The following is a 26,914-nucleotide window of genomic DNA, read 5'->3' as shown; positions in this document are numbered from 1 at the left end:
CAATACATGTTTTTTCCCCACCACTGAAGGGGACCTGATGAGCAGTCTCCATAAAGTAAAAAAGCAAAGTCTGTTATCTAGTCTGCTACTATCTTAACCAAAATTGAGTGCATAGATAAGTCTCTCACTTTTCCCATGCTTTTGATTAACTGAATTTTCACAAGGACAGGCAGAGGGCAGGAAAGCCTTAAAGTACCTATACTTAGTTGCTAATGAATACCATCCAACTAGTGTTTTGAAAGACAGAATATAAACTGAATGTTCCAGATACTAGTAGACAATAATCCATTCACAAGACAAATGATACCTGCACAAGAGACCATTATGCATTAGACACACTGGTCATTGTAAAGCAGAGTGTGCTTACAGTTATCGATAAACTATAAATCACTTGGCCTGTAACACTTCCTCCCCATAAATCATTTCCAGTGAAAGAAAGATTGCTCCACTATACATCCAGCAGGCTATTAACATTCTTCACTGCAAGTCATGAAGCAGCCAATGGATCAGAGAGAACATGTAACAGAGCTTGAAGATGCAATTAATAAAAATACACTTAATCCTTAAATCTAATCATTATGTGGCTGGATAGAGGAAATGGTATTGGGTTGCAAGTGACATGCCGCAAGGAACATTCAGATGCTAACTGTAGCAGATGTGGGAAGACCAGGGCCAAACAGGCCATGGGCTTCACATCACCTTTCCCCTCTAGAAATGGCCATTTCAAGCCCAGGTTCTTGAACCAACATGGCTAAGGTTTTTACTACCTAGAACGCATCCAATATGATTAGCTATAGGATTCTAGCCTGCAGACACTGTCACTCTGACACCTGTCACCAGACTTAATACACAGCATGACCCTAATTTGACTTGGCTTGTCTTAAAAGCAGCAAACTTATCTTACTCATTCATGGGATTACTTGTAGACTTCTCGGTGAGAGTTGGGAGCACAGCTCTGTATGATTACAACATTAAGATGTCTAAACAAAAGGAAGGAAATTCATAGTGAAGTTTCATCAAGAAACACCGATCATTTATCCAAATCTGCATGTTGAAGCTACTGGTCTAAAGGATAAAGAACGAAACATACTGAGTTGAGGAAGAAAAGGGCTACTGCACACGTTAACTGCTCAGTGATAACTTGCATTTGTCTGTTCCTATCCCACAGTAAATGAAAGCTGAAGAGTAATAACTTAGACCTCTTTCAGGCACAGTAAACTGCTCCATTTTATTCAACACAGCAAGGCCTGCTCTGTATACTGTCTTCATCTATCCATACCCTAATATACTTTTCCCTCCGATACAATTAAAACTGTTCCTAGCTTTCTGTTTTTACTTGAAATTTTTAAATAATTAGTAGAGCCTCAGAAATTAAGGAGATGATAAATCTTAGATCTGAGGCTTCGGCTACACAAAGGTACATTGCCACTGCAAAAGGAAGGGTGGGTTTGAAACAGATTAAGACATTCTCCCTTAGTATGAGTTCAGACAAATTTTAGATTCCCATTCAAGCAAAAGAAAAGGTTTGCTATTATCTACATTATACTGGCAGAGCAGATGATGCAGACAATGGTGATGAAAAGCTTTGGACTGAAACTAGCTTGCAGGCATGTGCACAGTTACAACAACTTCTATTAGGTAAACATAAATGGACATGATGGCTTCCAAAACTAACAGAAGACTGTTAATACTGCCCTGTGGAAACAGGCATGTCTGTAAACATGCACTCTTTAAAAAAGTAATTTAAATGAGGAAACAGATGGCATCATTAATTGCTTTCAGAATACATTTGTTAATTGCAGTTCTGATACCAACTCATGCATTGTAGGGAATTCAAGACTCCCAACAGATCTGGATACACTTGTTAATAAAAATGTGTTGGAATATAAAAGTAAAAGCAAATTTATTTCCCTGTCGCTGTTCCTTCAGCTGTGCCCCAGAGTATCTCTTTTCATCACTTTGTGTTATCTGAAAAAAAACAAACCCAAAACTGAAATGTGCATTTCTACTACTTACATCTTTTAGTATGGTCTTTGTGGCTGTGCCACTTTCAACTAGTAGGGTTCAGCCAGTCATGGGCTAGGCAGTAGCAACAGCTAGAGGACTAGATAGTGGACTGCAGTTCAGAGACTTGGTTTCAAATCCCAGCTCTGCCACTGACCTGTGTGACCTTCCTCAGGGAAATCTCTTAACCTCTGCACCTCCATTTCCCTTTCCAGCTTTACCTCATTAAGATTGCAAGCTAAAGGGATGGACTATTACTTCTGACCTTGCACCATGAGACTGCTCTTGCTTGTGGCCTAGCCAAACCAGCCTAGAAGGAACACATCTACTGCTAGGCAAGTGGAAGTCAATCAGTATTTTGGGATCTTTCAATACCCTAAGGCAATTAGTATCTTATGTGCCTCATACTTGTAGAGAAAATGAAAGAAATAGCACAATTACTGGCAAGACAAATGTCATGGTAATAGTGAAATGAAATAGGACAACCTTACATGGACAGGAGCATTAGTCTATGTTAGGAATGTGGAGCCAAACTAATTCTTACTTTCTATGATTATCACAGAGTTTTTGATAGCAATGATTCACAAAAATAGTCCTCAGAAAGGACTGAAAAGAGCTGCAACAGAGAAGGAGTATTCATGCCATGTGTGTATTATTGAATATATGCAGAAAGGAATATAGTGACTGTGAGCAAATACCATTTAACTACCACCGCCTTCCACAAGTACCTCCTCAAAAGGAGAAGGGAGCATATCCAATCTCTACTGCTGTGCTGCCACACCAAATCCTTACGTTACTGTAGTCTTATGGCTTTATTTATGGAAGGAACAAGTTTAGCTCTAAGGCTTCTGTGTTTAATAACTTCCCTCTTCAATGAAGAGCCTCCTTCATTAGCTCTAAGGGCTCTACGGGAAGAAGACAAACAAAGGCATTCAGTAACTGCTGGAAAGGGAAGAGTTTGATTCATCAAACCTGGATATGAATCATAACAGGCTCTTTCTAAGAAGGAATGATAATTTGAAGGGATGAGCCATCAATTCTGTTTTTAAATGGCCACCTTTTTCCCAGCACTACAGTCATAGTTAAAGTTTACTAGTGCCGAAATTCCTGGCTGTTGCTCATTTAGGAGCCGCTGGAGAGAATTTTGAAGTTTCACTGATGGCTAAATGAAACTCAGTTGCACAGCACCTTTAACACACCTCTCAAGGAGTAAAAGGTGGTTGCTGTGCATACCTTTAAGGCTTAGAGTGCTGGAGGGTGTTCAGTGGTAATAAATGCAAACACATTTCATGTGAAGACAGTAACCTGAACTGGCCTCAATACCCAACTACTCCAGGAGGTATAACTACCTAACTACTCCAGCAGGTATTCTGTATAATAAAAATCAGCATAGCTAGAGAAGCCTACAGAAAAACAGTGCCATTCTAGGCCCTTGCAATGGTGTCTACATATCTGACACTAAGATTTGGCAGCACCCAGCCTCATTTCAAGAAATTCCAATAGAATATTTGGTGAAAATTTGAGAGAGACCATAAAGAATTATGCACCACGTTAAAGCAGAATCTCAACACTGCACTACAGACATTTAGAAGGAGACAGAAATTTACAGATTCATATTAGCTCAAGGGAGAAGCAATTATTACACCCTCCTTCCCCCTCCCCCCCGCCACAAACAGAGCCATTTCCATCACTTTCCAATGAAATCTGAAAAGCTCTCAATACTGTCCTGACTGATATCATGTACAAATCAGAGACTTGTGCTGAAAAACAACCAGACTCTCAGTGAAACAATTAGCTATACACACTGAATCTTCATGGTCAAATGCTTATTTGACAGGACTGGGCAAAAACCAAGCAAGGCTAGCCACAAATAAAATTAAAACCTTGGCCTACTGAGATTGTTTTAAAAGGCTTTTAAAGAATTGCTGAGAAACAAAAGGGTTTAATGTTTAAGTGAGCAGGGCAAATTGCAAGTCTAATTTTATTTCCTATTTTGGTTTTCTTGATAGATTAAAATTAAGGAGGGGAAATACGTTGTCTAAATATAACTTCCAGGGAAAAAAAAGTAACATTTCTTTAAAAATGGGTATCACAGTGTGATTAACATATGCTGGTGCAGTAAAATTTAAACTACAAAATGTTTAAGCCCTGACTACAGTACTGCTCATCTATGTGGACACCAATGATACTGCCAGGGGAGACCCTAAGCATATCAAAAGTGACTACAGGGCTCTGGGTGCAAGGGTGAGGGGGTTTGGGGCTCAAGTTGTGTTCTTGTCAATTCTTTCGGTCAAGGGAATGGGCCCGGGTAGGAGCAGATGCATCCTGCAGATCAACACCTGGCTGTGCAGGTTGTGTCACCAGCAGGGCTCTGGCTTCATCAACCATGGGATGTTCTTCCAAGAAGGACTGCTGGGAAGAGATGGGATACACCTGACAAAGAGAGGGAACAGCATCTTTGCAGACAGCCTTGCTAACTTAGTGAGGAAGGCTTTAATTAAATTCACCTGGGGATGGAGACCAAGGCCCTAAAGGTAAGTGGGGAAGTGGGAGATCTAGAGGAAGAGCAAGCAGGCAGGGGCAACAAGGGAGGTGCTCTCATACTTCCTGAGAAATCAGGGCAATCAACTAGTTACCTCAGGTGCCTGTACGTAAGTGCACAGAGCCTGGGAAACAAGTAGGAAGAAGTGGCAGTCTTTGCACAGTTAAAGAACTATGATGCGATCAGAAGAACAGAGACTTGGTGGGAGCTCGCGTGACTGCAGCACTGTCATGCATGAGTATAAACTGTTCAAGGGCAGGCAAGGGAGAAGAGGAGGAAGAGTTGCACTTTATGTAAAAGAGCTGTATGGTTGCTCAGAACTCCAGTCTGAAACTGGAGATAGGCCTGATGAAAGTCTCTGGGTTAGGGTCAGAGTGAAGAGCAACAAGGGTAATGTTGTGGTGGGGGTCTGCTATATACCACCAGACCAAGAGAAAGTGCTGGATGACGCTTCAAACAGCTAGTGGAAGCTACCCGATCACAGGCCCAGGTTCTCATGGGGGACTTCAATAACCCTGACATGTGCTAAGGGCAATACAGCAGTGCACAGGCAATCCAGGAAGTTTTTGGAGAGTGTTGGGGACAACTTCCTGGTGCAAGTGCTGGAGTGGCCAACTAGGGGCTGTACTCTTCTTGACCTGCTGCTCACAAACAGGGAAGAATTGGTGGGGAATGTAGGCAACTTGGGCAGCAGTGATCGCGAGATGATTGAGTTCAGGATCCTGAGGACAGGAAGGATGAAGAGCAGCACAGTAAGGACCCTGAACTTCAGAAAAGCAGACTTGGACTTGCTCAGGGAACTCATGGGCAGGATCCCCTGGGAAGCCAATCTGAGGGGGAGAGGAGTCCAGGAGAGCTGGCTGTATTTTAAAGAAGCCTTACTGAGAAGGCAGGAACAAACCATCCCAATGCGCAGCAAGACTGGCAAGTATGGCAGAAAACCAGCTTAGATTAGCAGGGAACTCTTCGGTAAACTAAAGGAAGCTTACAAGAAGTGGAATCTTGGACAAATAACTAGGAAAGAATATAAGAGCATTGCTCATGCATGCAGGGATGAAGTCAGGAAGGCCAAAGTGCAACTGAAGTCAGAGCCAGTAAGGAATGTGAAGGGTAACAAGAAGAGTTTCTAGAAGTATACTGGTAGCAAGAGGAGGATCAGGGAACGTGTGGGTCCATTACTGAACAGGGGAGGCAACCTAGTGACAGAGGATGCAGAGAAGGCTGAAGTGCTCTATGCCTATCTTGCCTCAGTCTTCACAGGCAAGGTCAGCTCCCAGCCTACTGCACCGGGCTGCAGTTTGGGGAGGAGGTGAGCAGCCCTCAATAGTGAAAGAACAGACTAGAGACTATTTAGAAAAGTTGGGCATATACAAGTCCATGGGGTCAGATGGGATGCACCCAAGGGTGCTGAGGGAATTGGCTGATGTGATTGCAGAGCCACTGGCCCATTATCTTTGAAAACTCATGGCAATCGGGAGAGGTCCCGGGTGATTGGAAAAGGGCAAACACAGTGCCCATATTTAAGAAAGGGAAAAAGGAGGATCCAGGGAAGTACAGACTAGTCAGCCTCACCTCAGTCCCTGGAAAGATCATGGAGCAGAAACTCAAGGAATCTATCTTGAAGCACTTGGAGGAGAAGAAGGTCATTAGGAATAGTCAGCATGGATTCACCAACGGCAAGTCATGCCTTCTATGATGAGATGACTGGCTCTGTGGATGCAGGGAGACCAGTGATATACTTTGTGGTATACCTTGATTTTAGCAAAGCTTTTGATGCGGTCTCCTACAACATTCTCTCAGGCTACGGAAGTATGGACTGGATAAATAAACTGTAAGATGGATATAAAACTGTCTGGCGCACTGGGCTCAGAGGGTAATAATCAATGGCTCTATGTCTAGTTGGCAGTTGGTATCAAGTGGAGTACCCCAGGAGTTGTCGGTCCTGGGGCCGGTTTTGTTCAAGGTCTTCATCAATGACCTGGAAGATGGCATAAAGTGCACCTCAGCAAGTCTGCAGATGACACCAAGCTGTGGAGAGAAGCAGATACACTGGAGGGTAGGGCTAGGAGTCCGTGACCTAGACAAATTGGAGGATTGAGTCAAAAGAAATCTCACGAGGTTCAACAAGGACAAGTACAAAGTCCTGCACTTAGGACAGAACAATCCCATGCACTGGTACAGGCTGGGGGTTGACTGGCTGGGCAGCAGCTCTGCAGAAAAGGACTTGGGGCTTACATCGGACAATAAGCTGAACATGAGCCAGCAGTGTGTCCTAGTTGTGAAGAAGGCACAAACTAAGTCTATTCCATCTCGGAGGAAAGGCAGCAAGAGGGCACAGCAGCCCCCCTGGCTCTCCAGGGACCTAGCAGACCTCCTGAGGCTAAAAAGAAAGGCCTACAAAGGATGGAGGATGGGAGTCACCTCCAAGGAGGATTATTCTGCACTGGTCCGGTCCTGTAGGGAGCAGACCAGGAAAGCCAAGGCTGCAACTGAACTCCAGCTAGCTTTGAGCATCAAGGACAATAAAAAGTCCTTTTTCAGATATGTGGGGAGCCGGAGGAAAAGCAGGGGCAACGTTGGACCCCTGCTGAACCAGATGGGGCAACTGACAACTGACGCCCAGGAAAAAGCCAACCTATTAAACAGGTACTTTGCGTCGGTCTTTCATCAGCCCCATGGGACGCCTGTGCCCGCTACAGGGCCGGGAAGTCCGGGTGAGGGTGATCCCCTGCCCTCCATTAATGCTGACTTTGTGAAGGAACATCTTGAGAAGCTGGATACCTTCAAGTCAGCCGGCCCTGACAATCTTCACCCCAGGGTACTCAAGGAGCTGGTGAGCATCATAGCCCAGCCTCTAGCGCGGATCTTTGAAAACTCTTGGCGCTCTGGTGTAGTGCCCGAAGACTGGAAGAAGGCCAACGTGGTGCCTATCTTCAAGAAAGGGAGGAAAGTGGATCCGGCTAACTATAGGCCCATCAGCCTGACTTCTATCCCAGGGAAGATCTTAGAAAAGTTTATTAAGGAGGCCATCCTTAATGGACTGGCCGACGCCAACATCTTAAGGGATAGCCAGCACGGGTTTGTTGCGGGTAGGTCTTGCTTGACCAATCTCATTTCCTTCTACGACCAGGTGACCTATCACCTGGACAAGGGAGATGAGATTGATGTCATATATCTTGACTTCAAAAAAGCCTTCGATCTGGTGTCCCATGATCGTCTCTTGGAGAAACTGGCCAATTGTCGCCTTGGGTCCCCCACGATCCACTGGCTGGAAAATTGGCTCCGGGGTCGGACCCAGAGGGTAGTAATTGATGGAAGTCACTCATCGTGGTGTCCTGTGACTAGTGGGGTCCCCCAGGGCTCTGTCCTTGGACCCATACTGTTCAACATCTTCATTAACGATGTGGACACTGGAGTCAGAAGCGGACTGGCCAAGTTCGCCGATGACACCAAACTTTGGGGCAAAGCATCCACGCCAGAAGTCAGGCGGGTGATCCAGGCTGACCTGGACAGGCTCAGCAAGTGGGCGGATGAAAATCTGATGGTGTTCAATGCCGATAAATGCAAGGTTCTCCACCTTGGGAAGAAAAACCCGCAGCATCCTTATAGGCTCGGCAGTGCTATGTTGGTTAGCACTATGGAAGAAAGAGACTTGGGGGTCATCATTGACCACAAGATGAACATGAGCCTGCAATGCGATGCTGCGGCTAGTAAAGCGACCAAAACGCTGGCTTGCATCCATAGATGCTTCTCAAGCAAATCCCGGGACGTCATTCTCCCCCTGTACTCGGCCTTAGTGAGGCCGCAGCTGGAGTACTGCGTCCAGTTTTGGGCTCCACAATTCAAAAAGGATGTGGAGAAGCTTGAGAGAGTCCAGAGAAGAGCCACGCGCATGATCAGGGGTCAGGGAAGCAAACCCTACGATGACAGGCTGAGAGCCCTGGGGCTCTTTAGCCTGGAAAAGCGCAGGCTCAGGGGTGATCTGATGGCCACCTACAAGTTTATCAGGGGTGATCACCAGTATCTGGGGGAACGTTTGTTCACCAGAGCGCCCCAAGGGATGATGAGGACGAATGGTCACAAACTACTACAAGATCGTTTCAGGCTGGACATAAGGAAGAATTTCTTTACTGTCCGAGCCCCCAAGGTCTGGAACAGCCTGCCGCCGGAGGTTGTTCAAGCGCCTTCATTGAACACCTTCAAGATGAAACTGGATGCTTATCTTGCTGGGATCCTATGACCCCAGCTGACGTCCTGCCCTTTGGGCGGGGGGCTGGACTCGATGATCTTCCGAGGTCCCTTCCAGCCCTAATGTCTATGAAATCTATGAAAGGCTAATGGCATACTGGGCTGCATTGGTAGATGTGTTGCCAACAGGTCAAGGGAAGTGATTAATCCCCTCTATTCAGCACTGGTGAGGCCAAATCTGGAGTACTGTGCTCAGTTTTGGCCCCCCACTACAGAAATGATGTGGACAAATTGGAGAGAGTCCAGCAGAGGGCAACAAAAATGGTGAGGGGGGGCTGCGGAACATGACTTCTGAAGAGAGGCTGAAGGAGCTAGGCTTTAGTCTAGAGAAGAGAAGACAGCGGGGATTTAATAGTAGCCTTCAACTATGTGAAGGGTAGTTCCACAGACAATGGAGCTAGTGTCGTCAGTGGCGGCAGATGACAGAACAAGAAGCAATGGGCTCAAGTTGCAACAAGGGAAGTTCAGGTTAGATATTAGGAAGAATTTTCTCCCTAAGAGAGTAGTAAAACTGGAACAGGTTACCCAGAGATGTGGTAGAATCTCCGTCCTTGGAGGTTTTTAAGACCCAGCTACACAAAGCTTTGGCTGAGATGATCTAGTTGGGGATGGTCCTGCTTTGCGCAGGGGGTTGGGACTACATGACTTCCTGAGTTCCCTTCTAACCCTCATTTTCCATGATTTTATAAGCAATGAATCCATTCCATTAACACCCCAACTTGCAATGTTTTCATCCAAATGTTTGCTGTATCCATCCTGTTACTAACTAGAATTTTTCCTCACATAATCTAGTATTTTTGCACATTAAAAATGAATCTGGTTCTTGTAAAACCTTTTTAATGAATCAGAATTTTTAAAAACAATCTTTTAAAGAATCTGCTCTGAAACATATGCAGCAATAGGCATTAGCAACAGAAGACACCAGCTACAGATGCAGTGATGCTTTATTCAAATTTGCCATGCTACAGAGAGGATTTATGACATTCCAGACCACCATGACTCAAGCTAGAATGGTTGATGTCATATTTTGGTGACAGATTTTACAGTTACTTCAGAGTAAGATCATCAGGTTTCTAGTTTCTTGGCAGACAGGTCTGACTTTACAGCTTGTGCAGTGCCTAGCACATCAGCAGCACTTAATGAGGAACAACAAGAAGTCCAGATAAAACATGGACCTCTTATCTAACATGACATTGCTGCTGTGTTATAAATAGCTTCCTGTTTGCTTGCTTCAAAAGAACAGTTCTACCAGAAAGAGGTCAAAGGGTTTTGCCAGAGGGAAATAATTAAATATCGCTATTTTCTGGAAGCCAAGTCTCCAGGTTTTGCTTCCTCTTCCAGTGCTGCCATAAAAATCACTGAAGGTGAAGGATATTTAACAAGTCCATCCAAACAAACCAAACAGGATTTCATTTATTTTCTTCAGGCGCAGAAGGAAACAGTGCTCCCTTACAGTAAGTACAATCTTACTGACCATATCTCTATTTGCATTTCTCAGAGGTTAGAAACAAAAAGCATGCTCTAGCCCACCCCTGTGACTATGCACGATTAAGTCACTGCTAAGTTCATCTTGTATATACTTGATATCACTAGTGAATATACTTTTACTTCAAGCCATTTATTGCAATGATGCATTCAATTACCATGCGGTTTAAAACAATGAGTTTTGCCCATAACAGATCATTAGGGCTACTCTATTCTGCTTTTAGTCAAATAGGACAGGAATTTACTTTTAGATCTTTGACTGGGTTACAGAATTTACTTATTGTTACAAACCCTTATTTAAGCCTTGAAATACCTTTGTATCTATTAAAGTTCAATGGTTGGTACTTTCAAGTTTTTTTATCCTACTTTAAAAGAAAATAATTAACTGAAAAGCTAGTTTAGTTACAGACCTGAAATACAAGACTGTCAGGCCTGTTCATGGTCAGAGGGAAAGCAGAGCTAGAAATGTATATACAACTTGAAAGCAAGATTTCTTTGAATTAGTATGTCAAGGTGACCCAAGCATATTTAAATACTACTATTCAATTTGCTGCTTTCAAAATGCTTCCTTTTATGCCTTCAGCTCACTGGTAAGTGAAATCTATGTAAATGGCAATACTTTAGGAATAATGGAAGGCAGTAAACAAGGTCATACAACCAAGTCAAACAGCTGCTCAACACGCAGATGGTCTAAAAATATTTCCTCTCTTCTGTTCGCCAGAATGTCACCAAACTTTCCCTTGCATGGCACACAGCCCATTCGCTGTGTACCTTCTACCACACACTGCTGGCTGTGCCTAATCCATCCCAGGACGTTCCAAACTATGGTGCTGGGGAGAGAGGTTCTGCAGTCTTGCACAGAATTAAAGAAAATGTATAGTAAGATTTTTTTTTTTAAATGGTTGATTTAAGTCTTAAATAACTGGAATTAAGATTAAAGCAGTGTTTCCTTTGCAGCTCTTGTGATAACCTTCTTCACACATTCATACTAGTCTCCCTGTCTCCAGAAATACCACGTTTCATAACTTTCCTTCAGCACGAATATATGATATATAGCATGCTTTAAAAGTTTTATTTTATGTCATAGGGTGGCTGGTTCTCTAAGGGGAGTCAGGCCCACCTGTCTCTAATCATACGTATTCCAGCTGAGGTTGCAAGGCCAGGGATCAGGCACTTGCCAGGTCAATGAGAACTAGGTGATCACACAATGAGGCTCAACTGAGCCAGACAGCTGCAGGCATCAGAAAGTCCCCTGCAGGAGATTGTGGATCAGGAAGAGAGCTGTGTGAGAGAGAGAGTCCGGTGGAGGGCCTAAGGAGTGTAATCTTGCCCTTGCTAGGCAGAACAGATGTGAGGTTTGCCATGACTCCCCAACAGATGGCCTCTGAGGCTTAAGTCTCTGGAGAAGACCCTGGGTCTTGACGAGGCATACTACTAACACGCTGAACCTATTATTTTAAAGAAATGAAACAAACTGTAAAGAACCAGGACAGGAACTGCAGGGCTGGAGGACACTTCCAGAGCAGCAAACTAGCCCACCAGGTAACATGTTATTTTTGCAAAACATGTTTCTCAACTAACTCTGAACTTTCAGGTTGAATGTCAGAGTGGTACATGGGGACAGAGCAGAGCTTGTGTGTAGGGGTCTACCCAACTTGGAGGCAGCCGGCCAATTTCATGGGGTTATCATGGGGCCAGCTGCCATATTCACAGGTTGATCGTGGCAAGGTCCCCCATCCTTCTGATCAGCTGAGGAGCCCCAGTGTCCCCAGAACAGAATTTCTTTGTCGGTCCATTTAAGGCTGAAGTAGAAAACAGCAATAAAAAAAGGCAGAAGTGATTGTTACTGAATCTGCCTTAGCCAGTCTTGTAATGAGTGCAAGCAGCACAGAGGGGCTGCAGCTATGATTCCAGCCTTGGGGCAAAAGATCTCCCCTGCAACTTGCATCATGACAGGTAAATTTTGCTTTCTGAATGGGAACAACTTCCACTAATTAGTTCAATCTGGCAGCCTGAATCTTGGGAAACCTGAAGGAATGTCAAACTACAATACAACATGAAACCAGAAAGCACCTGCACTGCACCAACGCTACAGGAGAAAGCTGAACCACAAAGCATTAAGGCAGATAAAAGCATGAAAAAAAATCATGAGATAGGCTCTCCCCAATAGGAAAGCTAGGCTATAGAGAGCATGCAATATTTTAAAATAAGTTTAGGGTCTTTATTTGCTTTCTAAAAGCCTTTTGGGTTATTTCCAAGCCTTTTCTCCAAAACCATGAGGACTAGAAACTCAGGGGTTAATGCACTACTTCAGAATCTCAGCTTTAGTAACATGAGTCCTATGGCTGAAAGCTTTAAGGGAAAAAATATTTCAAGTATCCTAGCAGCTGGTAACACTGATCTTCACACACCCACATTAAGGATTAATATTTTCCAACTACCATCTGGAATGCTGTTTGTATTTAGGCATTTTAGACAAAAAGGAGGTAAAATAATGTCTCTCTCAGTGTCTTCAACATTCTTACACAAAAAAATTATAGCAATGATCAGTGGCTGGCTGTAATGACCCAAAAGCAAGCAAAGAAAAATTATTCCGTCAAAATGCCACCATTCAAAGGTATTAATATTTAGTCTCTCTGAGTTTCTATTAGTGTGCCAAAATTTAAAAAAAATCTTATTCTAGCAGCATTAAGAGAAAACCTTAAAAAGACAATTGTATTACATTTCAATGTATGCACTTACAAATTCATAGTCTCCATCCTGCGGTACTTTCCAGTCAGATGAATTTTTTGTCTGGCCAGACACATTCTTCCCAAAACTATTGATCTGATTCTCTTTTTCTTTTTGTTCAAAATATTCCAGGAATGATGGTTTGGCTGGCTGCATGGTCTCTTCCCTCCCTGGGAATATTTAAAAAGTGGTAAAACAATGGTTACTTTTGCAAAAAATAAAAACAGCGTTTTATATTCCACTTAATATCTGTGCCAAACTATCAGATTGCTAACAACGATACCTTGTGCTCATAAAACACTGTTTGGAAAGTTCTGAAAGCTAAACCTCACACCACCCAAGAGAAGGAAGTATTATCCCCGTCTGTAAAGTGGGACAGAGAGGCCAACAGACCACAAAGAAGCACAGTATCCAACCTTGGAATAGAACTCCAAAACATCTGGCTTCTAGATCAGAAGTGGCCAACCTGCTGTATGCATGCTACAAAGCGGTATGGGCAGCCTGTGTATGTGGCAGGTAGCAGGGTGGGGAAGGTACAAGCAGCACAGTGGCAGACAGGGCAGAAAGCAGACTACCAGAGTGGGCAAGGAGAAGAAAGCAGAACAGCAGAGTAGGCAGAGAAAGGGGGATTGGGAGGGCACTCAGGGAGGACATAGGAGTAATTTGTGGCACACCTACCAAAAAAGGTTGGATCCCAGTGGATTAGACCAGACTAACCCCCCCCAAGATTTTGGGAATGGTGCACAAGTCTTCGTTGCATTTTTATAAGAACTATCCAAACTAAAAGGGAAAAAAATGTTTTCAGTTGAGCAAAATAATTCCTTTGACCTGAATTGTTATCTCCTCAATTAACCAGTAGTTAAACCAGTAGTTAAAATACTGATGTTGGATCAACCAGAAATGATTGCCTTTCCTCTTTGGCCACCAAACAGACTAATCAGCTATTCAGAGAACTCAACCAAGGAATCCCTCATTTCCTTGTTCCCAGTCCATTTGTATTTCAGAAAGAAAAGCACTTAACACGTGTAGTTGAACAGGGCATCTGACTTGGTACGGCACCGTTATGTACTCTTTGGAGTACAGTAATAAGCTGAATGAAAGGGGAGGCAGATAGGACACTGCATCTATGGAGGACGTGTGCAGAGATATTTCAGTTTCACATGCATGACTGGCTGAGCTGCTTAGTCAGGTTGGGGTGGAGATAGGGACACTAACATGCAGCAGTAAATCCAGCAGTTACTCTACTGATTTCAAGAGGAGGTTGGATATGCATCTAGCTGGGGTCATCTAGACCCAGCACTCTTTCCTGCCTATGCAGGGGGTCGGACTCGATGATCTATTGAGGTCCCTTCCAACTCTAACATCTATGAATCTATGCCTTGTTTTCCTGCAAGAACACATGTGAATAGTTGTTCCATGCTACTTGTACATGGCTGCACATGTACTCACCCACATCCATGCCTCTGCTCAACTTTGGTCACCATGGAAAATGTGCAACCATGAGTTCAGGTATAAAGATAAGGCACTGACGCTGTTTAAAGCTTAAAGACAGCTTCCAGATAAGCCAAATCTGTCTTACCTGGAGGTGGTCAACATGCAGCATGGGTGCCACAAGTGGCACAGGCAGCCTGTGTAGCATGTAGCACACTGGGTAGGGGACAGGCAGTACAGTGACAGATAAGACAGGGGTCAGAAAGCAGAGCAGCAGATCAGGCAGGGGAAAAAGATCTGAGTGGCTTGCTGGAAGTGTGCAGGATTAATTTATGGCATGCCTGTCAGAAAGGTTGGCACGCACTGAGCTAGAGGATCTTTATGGTACAGGCTGCAATTTTGCATAGTGGTTGGAGGAGAAGAGATGAGAAATTAATATAATTTAGTATCAATGCACCTCAGGAAAAAAAAAAATTGTTATTGGCATAACTGTTTTTTCATTTTGTCAAGAATTCCCACTGAAAAGACGTAACTGTGTGTCACATTTAAGGTTCGTAGCAACTGGTACAGTTTCAGTTGCTGTCTAAAATGTATTCAAATTTAATATGTAGCAGAACAAGCTAGTTTTAATGCACACAATACTTTGGATAGAGTCTCAGCATGACAGAAAATAGGCTTGCGTGGAAGACATGCTGTTGAGCAAGTTGCATCTTAAGATAACATAAGCTGAAAAATGTAATTAAAGATTACTCATATGAGAGAACAGTACTGCATTTAGGGATGACAAACCATCATATACAATTTGTGCACACGAGTTAGTTCTACAATAGCAAATCAACCCATCTATTTTAAATACCTTGATCTTGAAAAAGATGGTCTTGCATTATGACAAAGCCTGGTTCTCTACACAATGCAATAAATCTTTCACCTTTAAACATTCGTTATAGTTTATATAAAAGCCCTAATTCTTAAGTGCCTGAAAAAGCCAGCAACTCATAATGAGCTCATTATTCTTGGTCAAGTGTTAATATAAAACAGTTTTAAATTAGCCAAATGGAAACCCACTTTGGACTATGTAGTAACAGTTTCCAATCTCAAGAGTCACCCTAAACAACTGCCAAAAGAAAAAAAAACAACCCCCTCCCAAAAAAACAACCCCCCCCCCCCCCCCCCAAAAAAAAAACACCTCAGGCTTGAAACCCCCGCCCCATCAAATCCAGCAGTTACTCTACTGATTTGCCAGATCTCCATAAGGCAATTTCTGGCAAACAGTTTCACATCCAAGATGCAGGCAGAAATCAGACTGTCAAATGTTAAGTTTTCCCAAAGGTCATAAAATGTTCAGTAATGCCATGTTTTTGAGTGGGGGGGGAATTGTTACCTTGGAAATCTATTAAGGTTTTGTCACAGAATATTATTCTTTAAAACAAAACTGACATGTTACAACATTTCTTTTCCAGATTTTATTCTATTATAAGACTATTCTTTGAATTCCTGTGTTAACTTTGTATATATTTTAAGAGTTTTTTTTTTTTTTTTTTTTTTTTTTTTTTTTATATATAGAGTGCTAAATATAAGCTTCCATAAAGCCGAGATATTTTAGCATGATCCTAAGCCTCAGATACTGAAAGAGGCGTGGCTGTCTGCAATCTGAAAATGTCATCAGAAATCTTGAAGCAGCACGGATACAAACCTTTTCTAGGCTAGCAGAGAGTTTAAAAATGAAAATATGCGCTTACATTTCTGCATTATGACAATGACAGAAGTTCGGACAAATTATCCTACCCCTCCTGGCATTCATTTCCCTTTTTAAAAACCTCACTGTACAGAATTAGATTGAGGGAGATGTCTTCAGACAGAATGCATGAAGGTCAGTCTGGAACTGTGTTCACAAAGCTGAGAACTGCAATACTATTGGGAATAATTACTGATATACAATAGGAATCCAATCACTATTATAGTAATAAAACATATTTTTATTATATGTAAATGTTGCTTGCATGCTTCTGAAGGTACGGATGCTGTCAGAAGCATGAGAAATTAATATTATGGACAATGAATAGAAATATTTCATGCAGGGAATTTTGTAGAACAAATGCAAATTTGTCCCCAATAGACTGAGTAGTAGCCCAGGTCTCAGTTATAAATTAGGTTTAAACCCCCCCCCACAAATTCAGGTTAGTGTTGGATAGCTTGCAAACATTCTCATTTTTAATGTTCCTTTAGAGAGAGAGGGGGAAAGACAGGGAGAACTACTTGAGTTTCATTACCTTATCCACTTACTAAAGTAATTTTCTTAATGAATATTTGCTTGTGCTGGGGAAAAAACAATTCAGAAAGTCTCTTAAGCATCTCATTCCTCCCCAACAGTTTCAATTCTATTTTATCAACTAATTGGTGCTTCAGAAACAACCACAGCTGTAGGTTGGTCCTGCATTTACAGCATGGGACAATTCAGGCAATAAAATGCTTTTAGTGGCTTCAGGATATCAAAAAGATTTAATAACATGAAAATTCTTTCTGCATACATGGTTACAAATAAAAAGGCAAATGAGTACATTTCTAGATTGTTTTTTTGGAAAGTTTACAATAGTTGAAAGAAATCACGTGTCTCTCTCATCCATATTATGTCCAACATTGGAAACTTTGAAATCATTTTGGCCCTTGAGGGATGCAATTATTTTTATTTTATAATATCCACCAATTGGCAAAGCACAATCTAATGATAAAGTGGTTTACTGAAGCCACTTGTTAAGAATGATTAAGTATAGAGTTAACTTCCCTCTCTGGGACTTCTGAAATGCTACTATAACTTCAGTCAAGCTACTTATTTATCAGGACTGATAGAAATGATCTTTGAGAATGAAAGACAATGCACCAAAAATCAATCACTGCCTGTCTGGTAGTACCAAATAGATGCCTTATATTTGTCATCTTGACTCTTATATCAGTGCAAACTGAAAAAGGTGACCTTGCTATTAAACTTGGTTTTTGTATTGAATTTAAGTACCTTCAAAATTTTGACTGACAACAGCCAAAGAAGAAACCATACAATAACTTTATCTGATCTTGTAAAGAACAGTGTCTGTGGCTGCTGTTGGTAGATGACACCAGGCTAGATGGGTCTAAGACAGCTTATGCCAAGTATCTTATGTTTCCCAGTTTTACAGAATTGCATTAAAATATTAATGCTTGCCAGGAAGCAAGTGCATGTGGCTGTAGAGAATGATTTCTACTGGAAGGTTATACCTTGGGTGTTACACACAGACAGGAATGATTTCCATATTTAGAAACTTTGAAAGAAGGATGCTTATGGAAATGAACCTGGATAGCTCCATTGGAGCCATTAATGTTCTAGTCATTTAAATATGTCATCTTTTTAAAGGACTATATTAATTACAAATGGAACGCCATTGCTCTGATGGAATCATTCCAGCTTACTGCAAATTATATATTGAAAGGTATTCACAAAGCACCCCATGTGCTCACAGCACTTCATTCATTCGGCACTTTTATTACAAAAAATAATTTTTAAAAAAAGCTATGAAAATAAGAGTTTCCATATGTTGGTTGGTATAAATTGTTAGGAAAAAATAAAATATGAGTAAGTGAATGCTGATTTTGTGATGTAAACATAAGGCAGAGAAGAGAAGTGTATAGTAGCTCTCTGGGTTGTACAATACAAATAATACTAAAAGGGTCTTAACATAGGCCAAAACTTCAGTGAGGCGGTCCCTTCCTAAAGTCTGTACAAGCTAAACATTTGACAAGAAACAGATGGATACAGAAGGGAGTCCAAAGTGACACACACTACTGTTCAGGACAAGGAGCAGTGGTATCAGCACACAAGAAATCGAACCATGAGCAATTTATTGTAGGAGTCATGGCATAGGTGAGTTTCAAAGAGGAGTTTAAAGGTGAATGTAACAAGGAGCCTGGGGCTCCTGTTACTTTAATGGGAGAAATGGCAGCAGATGGGGCACAGGCAGCTGAGAGGGGTCAGCCACAAGAGGGAAGGCAGGAAAGAAACACAGCTGCCTATCAGAGTGAAGGGGCACACCTGCAGCCTGCCAGGAGACCTCTGCCTGGGATGAGTTGGCTGCAAGGGAATAGGCAGCTAAGGACAAACGGCTGTGACTGCCTACTGCAGAGCTAGCTCGGCTAGACAAAAGGGGCAGGGCTGGGAAGATACAGACAAGGGAGTCACTGTCCGGTAACGCCTGAGAGGCACAGGCATGGCTGTAGGAGAGGTCAGAGGCCGTGAACAGTCCTTAAGGCTACAGGTGCCCTGGGGCGCAGATGGAGGTAGGACCAAGACCAGTGGGGGTCTGCAAGGGACCTGCTGGCAGTCAGATGAACTGGGACTTGGTCTAGGACCCTTAGATCAAACAAATACATCAAGATATGGCAGGTGAGTAAAAAGGGGAGGACACCCCAGAGTTGGAGCAGGGCAAAGGTTGCATGGTCATCAGGGGCATCACAGCCACTCTTGGAACTTGAGCCTGGCCACAGAGAATAAATCGTGGGTTTGCTCGCTTTTCAGCAAGCTTCTTCCAGTATGGGAGGAAACACTAAGATATTGCTCTGAAACTTAAACAAGTGAGCAAGGAGGCTGCTGTCATGGTCAACTTCAGAAGTCAACCTCATGATACTACACAAAAGATGACAGGCAAGGAGCCAAGAAAATGAAGACAGGTAGCATGTCTTTGATGCTCTAGAGAAGGGGAGTTAGTAATGGGATGAAGAGAAGGGTGAGATGGTTAGAGCAGAAGTTTTTTTTCAGGAGGATGCTCAATGACAGAACTGAGACAAGACTCTTAACCATGGCCTCATCTGTGATGAACAGATGTGCTCAATCTATGAGTTTTATTCCGTTAGCTCTAGCAAGTGGATTTTATAGATGGGATTTTCAAAACTCACTGACTTCACTGGATTTACATTTAGGCCAAGGCAGAGTGCTTTAGATCAGGGGTACTCAACCCCCAGCCCATGGGCTAGATCTGGCCCCTGTCACCATGTAATCCAGCCCACAGGACCCCCACAGATCTTGTGGGAAGCCTCATGGGCTGTGGCCCTATGTGCTAGATCAGGCACACAGGGCAGCAAACTACCTTTGCTTTGCAATTCTCTCCTCCTCAGAGGAACTGCTCCCAACAGCCAGCAAGCTCCCGAGCTGCAAGGCTTCCTACGACAGGGTGGGGGGTAAATATGAACTCTGCAAACACAACCTCATGCAGACAAGCCAGCTCAGTCAGTGTGACATGGCAAAGGGACCCAAGCCTGAAGTACATGGAAGGATTTTCCTCAGTCCAAATCAGAGTTGAGCCATCTGCTGGGAATCAGATAGGAAGGCTGCACTGCAAATACATTTTTAAAATATTAATGGACTTCACACTGTAAATTTTAAAGCATATGTTTAACCTGCAACCCTGCCAATTTACTAATGGACACATTCACTTAAAAAAATAATTCTATCTGAAGCCATAAAATGTTTGATTATTACATTAGCAATATTACATTAGAGAAGTTAGATAGCGAGCATGCATATTTTCCCCAACAGAACTAAAACTAAAAAATACGTTCGTGCAGCCCTATGAGCTTCACAAATAAAGCCTGCAATTATTTTTCAACATAAATCTTGAAGTGCTTAAAAAAACAACCCAACAAATTCTCAAAATAGCACATTAATGTATGAGGGGGAAAATTATCAAAGTCAAGTTACATCACAATTTAAATAAAAAAAATCACTAGTCATATTGATCTAAACTAATATTTAGACTTATTTTGCAATAGTTTGATTATATTTTGTAATATATTATTTTACATTTTTTAATATTTTCTGTTCAAGCAGAATCCTCTTTTAATGCCCAATCTTCTTTTAATGTTTTGGGTTTTTTTTTTAACTTCCTTTTCCTGAATCCTCTGCCCCTCCAGTGGTTACCTTTTTGGTGAAAAATTTAGCAGGTGGGAACAACTTATTTGTGCCAGGGCTTTACTGTACTGTCCACCTTACACATCCTCAGGTACACAGTCTGTGCAGAAAGATCAAACCTGGCAGATGCTAGCATTTTCACCTCAAAAAAGAAAAAAAAACCCCAAACCAAGTGTCTTCATAGGAACATAGGACTAGAAGTCATCTTCCTGGTCAGCAACTGCAATCCCCTCCTATCAGTTACGCAGATCATGAAAACCCTTCTGTAAGCTGGCCAAGCTCCATTTTAAAAGCAGATAAGACTTTTGCCTTGACTAGTCTCCTTAGAAGGCTGTTAAAAACCTCCGTGCTTTAAGGGTTAGACATTTATTCATGGCTAATTTATATCCATTTGTTCCTGTGCCAACACTTCCTTTTAGCTTAAGCAGGCTCTCCCCCCAACCACCTCTCCCAACATATTTACTTCATCCTATATCCACCCAACTTTTTAAAGAGAGCTTTCATGAACTACCATCCTTCATTTTGCTAGGCTAAACAAGGAAAACTTTCTTAGTTCTCTCACAGGATTAGCTCTTCATTCCCCTAATCATTCTAGTAGTTCTTCTCTGCACCTGTGCAGCTTGAATTACAGGCAGCTCAGGTCTAGGCTACACATTCAGCAGAACAGCACCCAATGATTATGTGCAAGAAACTTCATTAGATTTCAAATGCAAACTCTAGTTTGAATTTACTTCAAACTTATTATTAATCATCTATGAAGTTTAGCAACAGCACTGACAAATTTGTACAGGATCTAATAAAGATTAACAGGACTGTGTGTCATTTCCTATAGTGCAGCGAGAAATATACCAATTCATTCAACCAGAGAAAAAGAAAATGTTCCATAATTAATGAATTTATCCCTCAGCAACATCAGCTGAAATTTCCTGCACTGAATACAAGACACGCAACCCTTCATACCTGCAAGTCTTCCCCTGATTATGACTTGCAAGAACTTTGCCTTAGTCCCAAACAAAAGGCAGAATATGCCTGGTGAGTCCTGTCACAGCTACAAATATATCTGAGCCTCACTTCAATTAGTTCTAAGCACCTACACTAATCTCTTGTAATGAATATAAAGCATCTGAGAAAAATAGTTATACCAATGGTACAAAGCTAAAGGCTATGGCACATAGAACAGAGGATTTTTCCCTAAGAAACGGGTCTCAGCTGTGCTTGCTCCATGATGCAAGAAAGCCATTTACTGACATCTCACACTACCATGCAGCATAATATTGTCAGAGTTCTCACTATAAGCAGCAAATAAAATAGTGCGCTAGAAGTTGCCTTGCTCTTCATACACCACCATTTTTTTTCTGACACGTTCTTCCCTCTCCTCTCTTACTTGCTTTAGTCAGTGGATTAAATCTGTAAGAATATTTGCATCTGGACAAAAGATGAAAAGGAGGTGAAACAGCAGTAAGAATGAAAAGGATATTCAACCTTCACCCTGTGGCATGTAGGATGACTTTTCAATTATGCTGAACCTAGTAAAAGCACGTTTGCAACCCATCTAAGCAAATTCCTCATAGCTGAATCCTCAAGCTCAGTCTCAAGGATTTTGGAGGGGACACTACTGAATGGGAGCGTAGGATTGTCAGCAACCGCTTCCTAATATCTTTACTTGCTAACAACCATAAAAAACTCAACCACAGCTCAAGATGGAAGCAGATAAGTCTCTCCATGACTTTTGCTCTTGCTAGGAGAATTCAAACCTCAGTATCAAAAGAAGTCTTTTTAGCAGCAATCCCCTCTTTGGAGGAGACACTTCTTGATCACAGAAGTTTTATTAGTTTATTCTAGCTACTCAGAAAAAAGAACAAGTCATTTCAGTCCTCATAGGAAATAATCTCTCTCTCTCAGGCAGAACACAGCTTGCCTGAAGGTGTGATATAGCATTTGGAGATAAAGATGTACCTGAACTGAAATGATTCAGTTCCTTCCCCATAGGTCTTTGTTGATTCTGTTGGGATAACAAGCCTATACATCTACTAACTATTCCATTACTCATGCTCTCCATCTTGTTCAAGCCATTGGTTACATCCAGAAAACTGCTCCATAGGTACCCTAGCGCAGGCATATTTTGTAATGCTTTCAAGAAAGCAATAAAAGAACATGGGTCTATACAACGATTGCTACATTAAACACATTTATGTCTGCTTCCAGTTCCAGCACCAGACAGCATGTATGTAATATTCATAGATTATCAAATTCATCTTACTAAAGGAGAAGCCATGAACTAGATTCAGCATGCTAAGTGGATACGTGTACCGCACAGACCCCCTACTTTAATCCATTTTTTAAGAATCCACTACTCCTCTGACTAAAACAAATAAATCCATACTGCTTGCTTGGCATCACATCAAGACAGCAGTGTATGTGCGCTCCTTCTACTGAGCTACAAGGCTGTGCTCACATGTATTCAACTCAATAGTCTTGGCACACGGATTGGAAATAAACAAAAAAGATGGTCAGGTTGACCAGCTGCACCACCACAAAAATGAAGGTAAAACGCAATACAGGTTGCAACAGGCACAGGGAAGCATGCCTGGGCTCTCATTTCTGGACATCAGTATTCTCCATACACCAAGAGCAGTAGTGTAATGCTACAGCAGTGAAGGACGTGTTTAATCAATTTAGGCTTTTATACAAATGCTCATCATAAGGGTATCTCAGTGCATAATGCTAATATTGCTTTATAACCCAATTACTTTTAAATGGTCCTGTTCATTTTAGATACAAATCTATGCCACTGAAAACGGAATAACTAGCTATTTTAAAAAGGTGGTGGGAGGTTGCTATGAAAAGTCATCTCCCTAGAGAACAGCAGAGGAAAAATGTGGTAAAAAGCCCCAGTATTACAGAAGACATAAAACTGACAAAATGTTAAGCTGTTTTCTATAATAGCCATATCATTTATTTTGATACCAGGAAACCAAAGAATTTCAGGTAACTGCTGTCATTAAATACACCTACAAACCTGCCTCAGCCGCAGATCAATAATGCTTTATTCACTTATAACAGTAACCCAATTGTACACCTACTGGATGCTTTCTGAGTCACCCATATTTAATTATGCTGCATCTTTCAAATAACTGTTTTTGCAGATAAAATTCAGTAATTTCTCTACAGGAAAAGTTGTAGACTTCTAACAATGGAAAGGTTTATTGAATCTTGGTTTTTAAAACTTGGCTAAAGTTCAAACGAGAAGTTGAATTAAAATATCCCAAAGTATACATTTGAGGTTTATTTTAAATGGAAGTTTTCATCTAGAAGATTAGAAATCTTCTCGTGTACATCACTCCCTGATTTATGAAATACAACTGCTTTTAGCATGGAAGGTGTCTTTTTAAATGGAACATGAAAACACCTATTAGCTTGGACGTGGTCAGAAATCCTGACTGTTGAATGAACTGATTAATCCCAATGAACTTTATGTGGGATCAACTAAAACATAAGGACCACAATTTTATTGAGAAGTGGCAAAATGTTTTAATACTCATAAATGATCAAGATTTTTTTAACATCATCTCCAAGAGAAACAAAGTGTTATTAGACCCCCTCCCCCAGATAAGTACCCTAACAAAAAGCCCTAATATATCTATATCTCAAGACCACCTTTGGTCTATGCTTTCTAAGCTGCAGTGTAATTTTGTTTGGTGTTTATCAATACTACAGTGGACAAGCCCCTCCAAGTCCAGGCAGGGCAGATTTGAGTACTGACCAGCCTAGACCCTACTTCATAAATCTGATCAGATAACAGGGTAAGGCAAGCAGTATGGTTACCTGCCACGTAAGTTATGTGCTACTCTCTTAACCAAAAAAACTGCACAATGTCAGGTTTCCATCATCTCAGGGCCTATGGCAAGTAATAAAAACAAGAAATGCACAAGAGGTTTTCTATAGTCTTGTCAGGACCATACATTCTAGGAAAGGGCAGGTAATTAATATATACACACACACTAGCAAAAATGAATGTAAATGTATACATTAGCAAACAGCCTGCAAGGTAAACAGGATAAATTATAACAACTAATTACAAACTCTTAATTGCATGAATGGTAATGAAGTTTATCTATAGAGACAGAAAAGAATACCAATTGGTTTTGCTAGCCATTTGAGATAATGCCCAAGTAGAAGTATCGTCTAGAAGATGTCTTGACAAGGAAGGACAATAAAAAGATTAATTGGAGCTTAACTGAAATAAAAATGATTCCCATTTCTCAGCAGAATGAGGATACTTACTGCTAGAAGTGAGTGACCTGCCTCAGGGCACCAGAAGTAAAGCTATTAAGATATTAAAGGTTATTTCAAGCTAGTTAAAACTTAAGACCACAAGTAACCAGTTATGGATGAATTATGTGGCAGTGCATTCTGAACAGCTTTTAAAAAAAAATTATTACACACACACACAGCACATTTGGAAATATTAAACCAAGCAAAGGGGGGGAGGGGGGGGGAAGGAAGAAACAGAAAAGATTTAAGCAACCAAAATTACAGCTTAGAAGATTCTGGTACTTTTCTAACATACTAGGTATTGTTATCTGATCATTAACAATAGAAAACCAATTTATAAAGACTGCCCTTAAGAGATCAGACTTTACATTATCCCGGGTACACAAGATTGCAGTGTCACTGCTGACACTGATTTTCCAGAAATCAGATGTGCCCTTCAAGCAGTTTCCACATTTAAAACAAATATCAGGGCTTGGGTTTTGTTTTTAAGATACAGATTTCCCAAAAAGGGAAAAAAAGTGCATTCCAGCTGATGCTGTGAACTCCTGCAAGTGTCCCCATGATGCCCAGCAGTGCACAATGCCTCCAAAGGGGAAGCAATATAGTCGCTTTAGCAGGCAGGCAGGTTCACTTAGTTTTGCCTGTTAGCAATTAGTCTAGAAGAACAGCCACGTGATACTGCAGTTATAACGCTACTTCCACTTCAGGAGATTGTGCACTTCTGGCCTCCCCACTCCGAAAAGCACACCTGGCTCCAACTACGAGGGTCGACTGTACACCAGGTTAGATTTATTTTTGTAATTACGCTCTTTTTCCCCCCAGAGTCAGGAGTTTCAAACTTCTGGAAACACTCTGTTCTACCTCTGCTGCCACATAAGAGTTTCCAGGACTTCTGTATTCACCTGAATACTTTTACCATTAATTGTGACACCAATTCCCACCTGAATTACAGATCACTTTTGAAAGATGAATTAATTAAATTGATTCAAAGTGTCATTATTATGCTTATATTTAAGATTATGAAAAGCTCTTTCCTTAAAAGAGTTCTGCAGCCAGGCTAACGAGTTTTACAGCAAAATCAGTTTAACCGAATGTCAAGAGAACATTAACATGGAAATGGTAAGTTGAAAAATGGAGCACTTGAGGCAATTCTCAGGAAGGACATTTGCAGGCTAATATACAGCTGCCCAGCCAACTCCTGAAGAAATGATTACAGAAAGGAATATCAACTTGGACTATGTCCTAGACTGCAAAGGACTGCAATATTATCCTATCACTGAAAGGGAGGGAAGGGTTTTTTACCTAACATTTTAACCTGTTGTGGTATTTTTCCTTAACAGTAGCAAAGAGCAAGTTATTCTAATCGTGTATGTTTTTAAAAAACTAATACATGTATGACAGTAAGAACAAAAACCCTATGTGAAACCTAACTTTTCTTGGTCTTCTTCAAGTCCTGAATGGTAGGGTAGAACCCTGTGTGCGCACACTGCTTAGATCTGGAATATCAGCTTAATTCTGGAAGCAGAGGGAGTATTCAAGACATTTTCAAAGGAGTAAAAGCTAAGCTTTCCATTCAAGCAGGCAGGGATGCCCCACAGCCTGTTCTGGAGCTCCCTCTTCTGGTTAGAGGCTGGCACACACAGCTGCAGGAACTAGGATAGGATGCCTCTGCCCACAAAAGTTATTTTGCATTTCCTCTACAAAAGAGGAATCCCTGCAAGCAGGATGGATATGAGAGCAAGGCTATTCACTGCCAGTTTATGAGAACACAGTTTTTTTAAGGAGACCTAGTGAAGGCAGAGTGGATAAGTGAATGTTTGGGACCTAAGGTATAAAACGAAACTTTTGCTCTCAAAGTTTTACAAAATGCTGGTAGACCTGTTTCCTTTGGGTTCAAGGAAGTGAATGGACAATTAATCATAGAGATTTAGAGATATACCCAGGAAGTGAAGGAGTATGATCATAGGCTTTTATTTAGTTATTTATTTATTTAATTATTTTGTATTTCTGCTCTTTAAATGATGAGAAATCATATTATTCATTCTCCCAATGGGGAAAAAAGCCAATATGCTTTATATTTGTGACCAGCTGGCAATCTCACTTATGTTATAGCCTTAGATGTCCCCAGCCCCATCCTATTTTGTGTGATCTTTTAAAACTGCAGTAACTTAATGCGTACACACAGTCTTCCACTGCTCTTCTTGTCAGACTTCTCTTTCTTCTGAGCCAGAGGGAACACTGAAATGCAAGTCAGATTTGATTACTCC

General features: G+C 41.6%; 1 protein-coding gene across 2 annotated transcripts in view; it reads right to left on the bottom strand.

Moving 5' to 3' along the window:
* STK4 (serine/threonine kinase 4) overlaps positions 1-26,914 on the bottom strand; it is a 74,067-nt gene that overhangs the window by 24,065 nt on the left and 23,088 nt on the right. For both annotated transcript variants that reach the window (XM_006275791.4, XM_019484579.2), the window contains exon 10: positions 13,022-13,179. In XM_006275791.4, coding sequence (XP_006275853.1) covers positions 13,022-13,179 — 158 coding nt within the window. The remainder of the gene's footprint in view (positions 1-13,021; positions 13,180-26,914) is intronic.

The sequence above is a fragment of the Alligator mississippiensis genome, chromosome 9, assembly GCF_030867095.1.
Source record: "Alligator mississippiensis isolate rAllMis1 chromosome 9, rAllMis1, whole genome shotgun sequence".
In the NCBI taxonomy this organism is placed as follows: Eukaryota; Metazoa; Chordata; order Crocodylia; family Alligatoridae; genus Alligator; species Alligator mississippiensis.
This window is presented reverse-complemented; position numbering and strand designations above follow the sequence as displayed.